Source organism: Stegodyphus dumicola, chromosome 10 (assembly GCF_044657685.1).
Source record: "Stegodyphus dumicola isolate Sdum_Otavi_A_Nest chromosome 10, ASM4465768v1".
Taxonomy (NCBI): domain Eukaryota; kingdom Metazoa; phylum Arthropoda; class Arachnida; order Araneae; family Eresidae; genus Stegodyphus; species Stegodyphus dumicola.
Window position 1 is genome coordinate 107,626,438 of NC_140777.1, and position 14,048 is coordinate 107,640,485.

General features: G+C 30.1%; 1 protein-coding gene across 1 annotated transcript in view; it reads right to left on the reverse strand.

The window, feature by feature from the left end:
- Nucleotides 1–3,195: 3,195 nt before the first annotated feature.
- The window catches only part of LOC118181584 (uncharacterized), a 40,135-nt gene continuing 29,282 nt past the window's right edge, over nucleotides 3,196–14,048 (reverse strand). Inside the window, exons 7-11 of the mRNA XM_085825369.1 lie at nucleotides 13,103–13,391; nucleotides 12,813–12,982; nucleotides 9,288–9,417; nucleotides 6,771–6,983; nucleotides 3,196–3,462 (exon numbers count right to left, since the gene is read on the reverse strand). Coding sequence (XP_085681495.1) covers nucleotides 3,325–3,462; nucleotides 6,771–6,983; nucleotides 9,288–9,417; nucleotides 12,813–12,982; nucleotides 13,103–13,391 — 940 coding nt within the window. The 3' untranslated portion in view covers nucleotides 3,196–3,324. The remainder of the gene's footprint in view (nucleotides 3,463–6,770; nucleotides 6,984–9,287; nucleotides 9,418–12,812; nucleotides 12,983–13,102; nucleotides 13,392–14,048) is intronic.

Genomic DNA, 14,048 nt, shown 5'->3' on the forward strand with positions numbered 1-14,048 from the left:
TTCCTGACTCTTATGATCAGCTCAAAAAGCTCGCATTTGCTGTTTTTTTCCTTTTCGGTTCTACATATATACATGTGCGAACAATCTTTTTCAAGCATGATCATTATCAAGAGTAAACTGAGAAGTCGTCTTATTGATGAGAACTTTGAATCATGCCTAAAATTAAAAACAACAATATACAAATCAATATACAAAACTGACTTACTCAAACTTTCCAAGGAGATGCAAGCATTGTTCACAGTAATAAATATTTATTAAGAATTAAATTTAGTTTTATTTAGTGTAATAAAAGTTTACTAAACAAGCAGATTTGGCTCCCAATTTTTTTTTAAATTGTTGTAATGTTCATATTTGGCTCTTTGGCTAATAAGTTTGTCGACCACTGGGTTAGGGGTATTTTACCTAGTGCTGAGTCATTCTTCTTAATAATAACATTTATTTTCACTTAAGAGAAACATAATTACGACATAAGCCCTTATTCTTACAGGGGGAAAAAACTGTTACCAAAGGCTGCCGCTTTTAATAATGTTAACTCACTCACGTCAAACTTAAATTGACTGTGTTATTTTAAAATTTTATCGCATGATTAATCTTTTACGACATTCGCAAGAAACTGATAGGTGGCTAATGTTAAATTCTGGCATACATATATGAAATGATGAAAAATATTCTTTTCCAATTTTCTATAAGCTTTCTATAAATGTGATCTGCAGTTTTACGTTTATCACCATATATAACTATGTGAATATGGGGGAAAACCTGTATTTGTAGTGCTTTAAAGTATGTTTTGCCAACATATATATATATATATATATTGTAATATTTTACTATTTAACAAATAAGTATATTTATTATTGGAGTGGTAATGCCATATTTGTATCATGTAACTGTTGCTCAGCAATGTAAGAAATTGTTAAAAACTGTAATTCTGAAAGTTTACCAGCTAGGAGATGTATGAAAATTTTGTAATTAAAAGATTGTTATTCAAATTATCTATCTCCATAAACTAAAAATAAAATTTATGTTTTACTAAGATGATCATCTGTTATTTTGTTAAATACTGCAAAATATGTTACAATATATATGTGATAATAACTTGGAGAGACTGCTGCATAATTAGAAAAATGACACTGGAAGAGAAGACCTTCTAGACTGACATAGCCGACTGAACATAAATATTTATTGTTGGACACGAACTTATTATCGAAACTGTATTTTTCATTACTTGTGATCATGAGCACATTACTTACACCACAATTTTATATAGAGTATCACATTTTTAATAACAGCATAGGTAGGAGTAAGACAAAGCAAAAGCGAAATGAAATAGCATCCAAGCACCAACAGAGCTACTAACTATGCATTTATCCAATCTGGAAGTCTGTTAGGGAAAGGTTTGGGTTAGGTTAGAAAAGTTTCAGTTCCTTCCAGTTAGAAAAGTTTCAGAGTAACCCGTGCAAGATGGAATGATCTAGAAATGATGCAATCCAAAGAAGTTATTACAAGTTTTAGAATATAGAAGGAGAATTAAGGGGTTATGGTAGTATAAATTATAATTTTGATTTATATATTCTTTATCTTACATCTATATGTATATGTATACATATGTATTAACCCCTTCACGCCGACTGTCACGTCTACATGCCAGCAACGAACACACTCACCGACCGGCCGACACGCAGGCGTGCGAAAGCATTTTCCTGTTTACTATCAACTGTCACGTATTTGTGCCAGTACCCTGGAACGCTTTAGAAACTATAATTTCTGCCACAAGATGGAACAGTATGTTCATATGGTTTCAGATACATGTACATTAGACCTTCTACTCGAAATGAGAGAAGCATGACTCACATACACGTGTTTTTGGTTATATAAACAAACGGGGAACTAAATGTTTCCGAATGGCGTGATTTATGATGTCTCTTTAAATCGCATTTTATTCGCACGTGGTAGTTGTTTGTTGTAAATAGAAGTTTTATACGCGCTAAAGCGTTGAGTATTTCCGTTTACAGTTTAGTTTTTAGAAAATAATTAGATCTTGTTAGACGTGAATTCTCTCTGTTTTTACCGTTGCAATGTCGAAGGGTCGAAAATGTTTAACAGAGCATGAAATAGCAGAAATGATGCAAAATATTTCAGATATTGATTCTGAAATTCTGATATTGATTCTGAAAGATTAACTGAAAGACATTTTCCAAAACTTTGTTCGGAAGAGACTGGTAAGAAAATGAGACGACGATGCTTCGTTTGTTCACATTTCCGGAAAAATCCTCCAAAACGGCAAATGAGTTATTACGAGTTCAAGGAATGTAACGTAGGACTGTGTGTAGATCCCTGTTTTCAAATTTTTCATACGAAAAGAGAATTTTAAGTAATATATTTAGTTTTCAGATGTATAATGTTTCAGATGTAAAATCATAAAATGGTGAGTAATTAAAATAAAATGTGTAAAATATACATTTAAACAAGAAATAAGGTAATTAAAGTATATATAAAAAAATATCTATAAACCATAAGCCGTTTAAATACTCTATAGAGCATTATTAAACAATGCGTTGATACTTCAGAAATTTCATGGATTTAGGCTTAGTAGCAAAAAAGCCCCCGGCCCTGGAGAGACGCTCGCGGAAGACACTGCCGGCCTCTGCGATAAGCGCGCGTTTTCACTACCCGGCTCGAAGGGGTTAAGGAACGAAAGTTTCAAATACATGGATTACCAGTTTGAGTAGAAGATATGGAATAAAATTATATCGTGTATTTTAGATTATCACCTCTCCCTTTCTTTTAATTTTTTTTAACAAATAACTTTAAAATCTCAAAAATATAATTTTTTTTTTACATAATCCAGACTGTAAGACTTATATTACTGGTTTAGTCATAATACCTATAACAAAGAATGCATTTTCTATTCATGTTCCATTGTCAATTCTGCACGTGCATACGTCTCTAACAATTTAGAAAATAATCCCATTTGTATGAGAAATAAGAATACATTTAATTTTTTACTCCAAAAAAAATTTTTATGCAGAAACTCTTATAGTAAAAAGATAATGTAAGTCTAAGCAATTAATGTGCTCATGATTAACATTTATTGAATTACAGTCATTGATAACTGAATCACGTAAACTCTATACTAAAAATAAAATGTAACAGACAATTCTTAGAATTACAAATTTCAATAATTCACAGAAAATAAATTTTTAGTAACAACAAATTATTTATTAGCTTATGTACATTTTATCAACTATACAAATAAAATCATGTTCTATACTAGAACGTAAATGCACAAATAAAATCTACCCATAAATGTGATTTCTATATTTATTACAAACGATATATTCTTTTTGTATTTGCAGAAGTGGCCTGAAGAACTTTTTCCATAGAAATATTTTTCAAAGCAGCAATTTGAGCAGCAACATGTATGGCCATACCAGGATGAGAAAATCGTCTTCCTTTGGATATCTGAGAATATATATTAAAACACAATTAGCAAAATGGAAACCATATAAATGCAATAAATTGTATTTAATGCAGTATGTGACAAATTTTATTTAATAAATTAAGGCTGAATGATTTTAATAAGATTCAAAGCAAACGAATCTTTTTGATCTTATGCAATCTCCTTTAAATATGTCTCAAATAAATTTTATATTTCTTTTCCCACATCTCATATCATATCTGTCAATCCAATAATTAAAAAAATAATAAAATAAAATAAAATAAAAAGAGGAAAGGAGTTTCTCAACTCAAAAACCAAGAGTTTCTAAGAGGTTTTGAGTTCCCCACAGAAGGAACACCAAACTGACTGAAATCTACTTCATAAATGTATGATTCAGGTCAGTCAACTATTTATGATATGATTCTGATATAAAATATACTAATATTTGATTAGATATTCTAATTTTACATTCCTTGGCTTATCAAAGCACTGTTAAAACATGAAAATATAATACACATACTATTGTGTAGATAAATGTAAAACAAAATTGAAAATAAATATGAACTGACATTGCATAGAAATTGCATAATATTCTTCATATAAATTTCTACAAATATCTACTATGTAGATTAAGACAATGCAAATCAAATAAAATTGAATAAGAAAAGTTATGCTGAAAATGTGCACAATTTAAGTAAAGTAAATTTCATTTATTCTGAAAACCCCTTTCCTAAATTAAATCTAAAAATTAAAAAACGGAAGATTCAGTGATCTACCAGGACATGTGATAAAAAACCAAGAGAGTTACCAGCTATGTCATATAATTAACTTGCTTGCATTAAAATTGTTTAAAATGGCACTTATATTAACCAACTAAAAATAAAGGTGTTCTGGTTTGATGTAAAATAACATTTCAGAATTTTGTAGGAGAAGTCATGTGTTAAAATTCAGGTAGGAAAGTGGAATGAATGTCATGCAAATTTAAATGAGAATTTAAAATTTAGTTTTCCATGAATAGTAGTTATTTCCAACTGAGTACATGATCTATCACATTAAGATATGCATAAAATTATCGCATGGCATTTGGAAACCAATCTCTCGATTTCAAAAGGAAATATTTGGATTTTGTTAATTATAATCCAACTCTTTAGCAGGAATTTTTAATTTACATCTGGTAAACCGTATACATCAAATATGTTTTGTAGAAACGAGTAAAAATCACTAAACTTACAGGCAATCAACCTTTAGTCACTAAGAATAGAACTCCAAGTAAGCTAGTGCAGCACAGCATCAGCAACTCATGTACTGCTTTTACATGCTGAAATGTTAAATTTACAATAGCAGTCATCATGATCTCAGATCGAAGTCTGTTGTCATTATTATTAATTTGAAAATCGTCATTTTATATGACTGCAATTTATAAAAAGGTTTAAAACAACTAGAGTTGTTTTAAAACTTTTTATAAATGTTGTTATTAGATTCTAATAAATGTATTATAATTCTAAATAAGAATAATTTCCTTTTTAAATCTTTATAAATCATTATTAAAGAAATTGCACACAGATGTAAATATACTCTGATGTGTGTATTTTAATTATGGCAAAGCACATGAGGGCTATCTGCCTAAGGGAAGGGATGCCTTCATAGGGGACGTTCTAAGGGAAACTGGCTCGTATACACATTACACATGGGGAAAACCACGAAAACGCCCATGCAGCCAGCCTGTTCGTGGGATTCAAACCTCGGACCGAACTACCAGTGTTCAGCGACTTTACCGCTCGGCCGCTGCTGGGCCCAAATATACTTTGATATACAAAGATATTGCATAAAAGAAATTAATGCAAATCCTTGTAAATTTGCACTGATTTTTCAAAATATTTCAATTTTCAAACTGCACTTAGATTTTCTGCATTTGTAAAATATCCTGTCCCATGAAATATGGAACAAACAGAAATAGATTTTTTCATATTCCTTAATTTCTGAAATCCTTTATTATCTCAAACACAAAGTTGGTCTTTAAACTTATTAGCCACAACTCCCCCCCCCAAAAAAAATTATAATTTTAAAACATGTTTTAAAAAATCTGATGTGTACACCACATGACTTCCTTGTATGGAATATTAAATTATACGCATTTTTTCTTGCATTTCATTTAACTTATTAGATTGAATTAAACCTACTTCGCCGACAGCGCATAAACCACAATAGAATAAATGCATTCTTTAAAATTCACTTTGTTTACCATAGCGACACTCTGGCGCTAGGTTTACTTAACAGTATTATATTCCGTTCATATTATAACTCAGAATGCACAAAATTTATATCATTTAAAGAATTATCTAATCGTTGCCACATGTTCTATTAAAATACTATTACAAAGCTAGAACGATGTATAAAAGAAATTAAGCAAACAAAACGAAAAAGAATCAGTTTTTCACAGACGATTGAGTATTTCTCATTCAATTAATTCAGTTTTCACTTTGCGACAAGGCAAAAGTACATAAAAACTCAAAATATCTGTATTAAAAATTATGAAGTAAATCCTAAATATATATTTCCTCGAAAAAATTCCAGAAAGGATTAAGCATGATTTAATTCGCAATAATAAAAGAAGGCGTTATTTTTGTGTTGCGAAGCTTAGTGTCTCTAGATTGGCAACAAATCTACAATTCTGCTGTTTCAAATGTAAACAAATATGTCCGACATCTTATTTAAAACTTAACCGCACTTAAACAGCTTTTAAATTGTTGATAATTGTACAAATATTGCTTCCAGAATTACGAAAGGCATAAAAACTTTAACCGGAAGATAAAAGCAACATAATTCAATCATTTTTAAAGCAAAAAATGTACAATTTACAAACATATAAGAGTAAAGAAACTGAGATCACTGAGCAGGGTAACAGAGTGGATATATTTATAAATATATTTATATACGTTTGGCGCGACCGATTGAAACCAAAATACGAGGTGCACATCTACATGTTATAGTAGTCTTATATACAAAATTTCAACGTTCTGAGGCTACTCATCTTTGAGTTATGTGAGATACGTACGTACATATGTTCGTACAGACGCCACGAAAAATTCTCTTCAGAATTCATTTTAAAGCAGTTTTTTAGTTTTTTTGGAGTAAAAGAGTCTTTTATTCTGTCCTAACTTATAGATATTATGCAAAAACATTGTTAAATTGCATTCAAAAGTGGTCAAAGTAGATATTTTCGTTGAAATATGCTGCCTGAAGCTTTTCGCGATTATAATACTTCCTTTTTACTTTGTATAAGGAAGTAAAAAGGACAAATAATTTATCACAATAACAATAAAATTCTTACCACTTTTGGCACAAAATAAGGAGCATCTGTTTCTAACAGCAAACGATTTAGAGGAATATTTCTTCCTACTTCATGTACTGATTCTGCAGATGGAAATGTAACAATATTTGTTATACCAATGCAAAGATTAGGAAATGCTTCCAGCCACTTCTTGGCCCATGTCCAAGAATCAGTAAAACAATGTAAATGAATAGGATAACTATAGGGAAGAATCTAAAAGGGGAAAAAAGAAAAAATTGGAAGATGCACGCATAAGGAAATGTTACAGATTAAATTCAAATTTAAAATATACCATAAAAACATTTCACATGCACTGTAAGAATAACTAGTGATAGAAAGTCAAGAAAGATATTGCATTTGAAAGAAAAATAACTAATTTTGTTTTAAAAAGTCATAAAATATGCTAAAAAAGTGTTATCAATAGAAATTTATGATATAAATGCCACATCATAAAATATTTCAGCAAAAATATTAATGAACAGACAAATTAAACTTAATTTGCACTTTTTAACTTTTTTTTTTTTTTTTTAATTTTCTAATTCATAAATATAATTTAGTTTCACTACTACTATGATAATGTTATCCAAATAACAAATCCAACTTCAAGGATCTTTATTCCAAAAATTTACAAACACAGAGATATAAGCGTGTTCTATATTTTTAATTATGTAATATTTAATATTATAACATTTTTCTTCTCACATATTTCTCATGAACTTTTTAACATATTATTCATGATCTCAATGTTCACTTGTGTAGCTTCTAGACATCCTCTGTATGTTCGAAAATCCGAATTCCTCCATAAATAGGGAATTATGAAGTTTAATTTAAAAAAAAACTCCTTTCATAAATTCCTTAGAATTAATTTTTATAAGTAATTTCTTGTTAAGTTAAAACAAATTGACATCCTTAAATTATGTAACTTAAAAATATATTATGTTTGCACACACTGTTTGAGAGATGGATTTGGAAACAAAGAATCATTAGCATAAGATCGGGCAAACTGTGTAATACAAAATGGTATTTTCTGATTATCCTGAGGACTTCCCTGAAATGTATTCACGAGGCAGCATGTTATGGCGCTAAAATAGGTAACCTATGGCTTTTCCAGAATGCACTTTTGTAGTAACCCAGGCATAAACGAGTGCACAATGCTGATCCACCTTCAAATTTTGTCATTAATGCTTCTTTCTGTTTTACTGAGTGTTCCCTCCCTCTTTTAAGGAATTATAATTCGCCTGTGGAGTTTACAGGCTAACAAAAAAACAAAAAAAAGTATTATATTTCTATATAAATATGGTCTTTTGCCTAACAGTAGAGAATGCAAAATTTCACATTCCGTGAAACTGTACTTTATAAACAAATGGATATTGTGGATTAAAATTTGTGAACTCATGCCAGATTTGTGCAGTTCTCTGATTTCTTTTGAGTAAAAAAGGGTTAAAAGGAAATTAATTAGTTTTTTTTTTTTTTTTTTTTAAATGTTTCTTGCATTTTTAATTTTGTTAATTGTGGTTGTTTTATATAATTCTTAGCGCAACAGCATTTCTGAATATGGCTGTCGTCTTTCAATCTTAGCTAGGTGAAAAATGAGCTGGCAATGACTGGCAACTTTTTCTGAGCGGGGCTGCAGATAATTAGAAGGTACCAACGAAATTACCATGCTCATTGTAAACCATCCAATGCCAAATAAGTACATTAAGAATCTTGCATGTATATGTTTAAATCAACTTTTGTAAATGGCTTGCTTAATACAAAACATGTTTCAGGTTTTGGTCAGTCTTTTACAACCTTAACTCTCACAAGAATATTAAATAATATATTAATATCAATCAAGTTTTAAAAAAAAACTTGTACAGTAATTTTTAACTACTGCTTAACTGACCACTATGCATGACAGCTCTTTTCTCCACAAAAAAGGAAAGAAAAGGTATATTTAATTTAATGCATATTTATTAAAATTTTAATAATCTGTATTAAAAATAAATCTGTAAAATTAAAAGATAAATACCATAATAATTTATGTCTGCTACACAATCTTGCAATATTGATAAATGCATTTGTAATACAAGTTATGATTTTAATTAAAAGTAAAGAAATACTGAAAATGTAAAATAAAATGGAAGGATGAGCAACATTATGTTGTTATTTAAGAAAGTTAATGCACAGTAATAATAAACTATATAAAAGAATTTTTAAAATATTTATTTCATTGTATGACTGTTAATAGAATAAAGGAATTTAGAAAATATTTATTTATTATATGGTACAACAGTGGTATTCAAGCTATGAGCCATGATTCCATTTTGGGTCTATATGTGAATAAAAATCCTAAAAAGTTTGTATTAATGGTATATAACTAAGGGTTGATGCTCTGATTGAGGTCGCTAAATCATTTTAATCATTTTTTGGGCTCCTTTTCAATTTTATGAGATCATACTGCCATAAGGTTTGAATACTACTGGATTAGTAAAATTAGACATTAAAATTATAAACTAATAAGAAATTCAGATTTACGTTTTGCATTATTTTCATACAGTCTTCATTGGCTTCTCTACAATGAATAACAACAGGTAGACCTTTTTTAACCGCAATCTTCAACTGTCGTCTAAAAACCTTGTGCTGCACATGTGTTGAATATTTACTTCTAAGGGAGGAAAAAATTATTTATTACACTGAAAACTAATTTGAACATAAAAATATAAAATTTTGTACTGAAATGAAGAGTAAGTGCATAATTATATGCACAAATAATATTCTGTTGCGGGGGAAAAAAAAAAAAAAAAAAAAAAGTATGTGCCCACAACAATCTGAACTACAGTTACAAAACTGAGCAAAATTTGCACAGAAATGTTATTTGAAGAGCTAGGAAAGGATTCAAATTTCAGTACAAAAAGCACACAGATGTAGATCATACAGAACCAGTGTTTAAACTCGTAGATAATTTTAAATGGCTTTTCTGCATTGATACTGCAAATTATTTTTAAAGAATGGCTTTGAGATGCACTATAGTTTATGAACAATTGCTTCATTCAGAAAAAGGTGATTCCATAATTCACATGTGCAGAGAAGCAAGTTGGTTCCAATAACAAATCAACTATATTGTATGGATCAGAGCAACAATATGTAATCAATACAAAGGCTCAAATTACCACATACACACAAATGCTCAAAAAGACAATACGGTTGAAAAAAATGCCATGACTACATCGATGCTGTCACTAACATTTATTAAAGGTACTTTCCATTTTGTATGTATCAATGAATACTATTGCCCAGCCTTTGTCAGTTTTATTTGAATTGCCTATTGAAAATGCAATCACTCATCATGTCTACTGACAATACAATCATCAAAATTTCATGATTGATAGAGCCATTTGGACTGGTGAAAAATTAAATCATCTTGAACAGTATTCAATTTGGAAGCGTACTGTCTTTAGCAAAAATTCTGATCAATGTTGGTACTGGTAATAGCTGCACTAATGTGCAAAGAAAGAATTGGCAATCTCATGTTTGTTGTCAAGTGGCACATGGCCATCACAAATGATATAACAATCTGCTAAGCCATCTCTGTAGACATCCAATTTTGAAGTATGTTATCTTTAACAAAAATTCTGCTTGGTGGAGAATAGGATTATTCACCACCAACTCATCGTCTTGCCATTTTGCCTTTGGGCCAGTCTGCCACTAGGATAATTTGCAGTCAAGACATTTTTTCTTTACCTGCCTATCTTTTTACAAGCCTATATTATTACTTTGTTCACCTATCATATGCCTCTGGCTTAGTTAAATTTTAAAAGAAAAAAGCTTTTGAAATTAAACCCATCTTTTAGAACTACTAAAATAATAAATTCAATAATGACAAGTGATATTTAATTAAATTCAAATAATTAACTAAGAGCATTCATAATTAAGGTGAAATACCATATAATTAAAAATTGTGTAATAATAAAGCATAATATTAACAATTAAACATAATATAATGTAACATCTAAAGTAAAAAGGAAATTGTGTTTAGATTTTGAAATAAATTTACCATTTTTAAGATAATGAGTTTCATTTCTGATTTTGCATTAAAATAAGCAAGCATTTTAAAACAAATCACATGCAAAAATTTGCTCTTCAATCAAACCAAAGTCATGTTAAACATTCTTCTATTTAAAGAAATCAACAAATTCCTCATATTGAAATGCTTTTATATGCAATATTATGCAAATATACCATAATGCATGATATGATCATTACGCATAACATAAAAGTTAACTTTTCAATATATTTATCCGTATATTTATTAATTTAAAAAAATTAATGTGCTAACAAAATTCCAAAGTAATTCCATTTTCAATTAAGATTTCATGAAAACAGAAATTTCCTGCTTGCATGAGTGATTCTCTGAACAGGATGATTAAAATTTCAAGAAATTTTGACAAATCATATAAACACTATATCTGCATATTTTTAAAAATGATAATACTCTACCCATCAATAAGTATTTGGACACCCACGCAAATGCCGATATCTGTGTTCCTGATCTATGTCATGCCCTCCGCCTTTACATATTGCGTAGAAAACAACATTAGCATTAATCGCATGTAAGATGCATTGAAATGAAAAGTTATCTGATTCTGAGAAATGTGTAATCATTGGATGTCATAGAAATGGGCATATCTAGCGATATTAATTACCCGAAATTAACAGTGGCCTATGTGATTTAGAAGCGAAAGGTGAGCAGTGATTGTTGGAATGCGCCCCGAGTTAACAAAATAGTCAAACGGGGAGAAAGGGACAGACGGGTGCTATCCAGAGAAATTCAGAAGCCAATTGCCCACATATTCCAGGAATTTCAACAAGCATCTGATTGTGTTGTTTCGATGAATACCATTCATAAGGAAGCCCATTTGCTTCGTTTTCATGGTTGTGCTGCCGCCCATAAGCCTTTGATTACTAAGTCCAATCGCACTGCTTGGTTAATGTGGTGCAAAGCACGTCAACAGTGGACTGTAGATCAGTTGAAAGGGTTCTCTGGGGCGACAAATCAAGGTTCACACTCTACCGTTCAGATGGCATAGTCTAGATCTGGTGTCTGCCTGGTGAACGTACCCTGCCAGAATGCATTGTGCCCACAGTAAAGTTTGGCAGAGGTGGAATTATGATCTGGGGGTGTTTTTCCTGGTTTGGACTGAGACCCTTTGTCCAAATTCATGGTAAACACAATGCCGAAGCCTACTACACTATTCTGTATGGCAGTGCACTCCCTACATTGCGGAAGTTTTCTGGGTTGGACCCATGTTACTTTCAAGACAACAAAAGCAGCTGTCATGCTGCGAGGTCTTCCATGAATTGGTATGGTGAAAAGGGGGTTGACCAAATAAACTAGCCTACCCACAGCTCAGAACCTACTGAGCAACCCTGGGATGAGTTAGATCACCAAACTAAGAGATGCAACAACAGTCCATTGTTGAAGGAACTTGCATGTCATCTCCAAGCTGAGTGAAACAAAATACCAAATAACCTTCATACAAGGACATATGGAGTGTATGCCCCTTGAGGGTTGATGGTGTAGCTGCCACTCATTGAAGATCTACCAACTACTGAATATGAATATTTTTTTCCCTATTGCAGGTGTTCAAATACTTATTCATAGATAGTGCATAAGAGAGTACCTCAAGTTTAGCTCATAATTATGAAATGTGATAATTTTATTGTATTTGATAGTGGCATAATTTTCTAACTATGTGTAATTTCTTTACATTCCATATTTGTAAAGAAGTAATTATATATATATATACGCTCAGTATTTGTGATCACTGCACAGATGTGTAGAGGAAGAATGGATAGTCTTTTAATCCAATATTTGTTGTCAAGTGGCACATGGCCATCAAACAAGATGTGACTATCTACCACATGATTTTCTTCGAAGTTTCATGATAGTAGTTTTTCTTTCTCCTAGCATATGGGGGATACCTATATATTTTTTGTAATAGAATATACTGTGACTCATATTCACAAGAAAATTGCTAAAAAGTTTTATGAAAAAATTACTTGTTAGAATAATCCAATCCGATTTCTCCCAAAGCTCGAACTTTAGAATGTTTCAGAGCTTCCAAGAGAGTTTCTTCTATTTCATTATTATAATTTCCTGATTCATTAGGATGACAACCAAATGATCCCCAAACATTTTCTTCAACAATATATTTCTGCCAGATTGATTTCTAAAAAATATATATATATATATATATATATATATATATATAGTTTAAATCATAAATCTTTTATCAATATGAAAACTCACATAGAAAGTTTTTTAAAAAAAATGGAAAAGAAAATAATACCTTTGCAAATGTAAATGGATTGCAAAATACTGCAATGCACCCTTGGAAGCATTCAGAAAATGTGCTTTTAAGATTCTTCTGGTATTCTGAGAATGTTCCTTTAAAATTTAGTCTTTGAAAAAGGAAGTCTAGATGACAATGTGCATCAACAAAACCTGAATCTGACTTAAAACACATGAGGTCTAAAAATCTATAACTAGGCAAAAACTTCTTGATTTCCTTAGATTCTTTTTTAATTGAATTGAATGAAGTTTTATCAGCTGCACAGCATCCTTCACATTTGCTTGTCCTAAATGAAAAATGGTTTGAACTTTCAGTAAAAAAAACATTCAAAAAAATTTTATCCATTTTAAACTGATTTTATTGAAAACAACTAAAATAAAATATATATACACTTTTTAATACATTATTATTATTATTATACATACATATTACTTATTACATTTATGTTTAATTTTAATCATAATATGATATCCTTTAAATTATAAAACAGTTTCCAGTTACTAAAATGAAATTTATAATAACTAAATAATCTTTACCACACACTACATATTTAATGTATCAAACTATACTAAGTGCTGCTTAAAAGCAAAAAATGCTGTCCTTGTTTATGTTTTTAGTCTTCCGCAGATTATATACAAGGCATTTGAATACAGATTAGGCATCTACCAAAATGCAATAACTAAATATATATTTTATTTTATTTTCAAAACACAGTAATAGAAAAGAAGTAGATTTCCTAGAAAATACAAATGTCACAGCTGTCAAAAATACTATTAAAAAAAAAAAAAAAGTCTTCAGGAGGTCAACAAGCTATGAGGCAGCATCATTTGAAAGAATTCAAAATTAACTTAAATTTGCTTTATTCTTTATTTATTAATAAATTAACTTCAATTTGCCCAATTCCAGTTATTCAACTATTTATAATAAACTTTTGACATAAAAT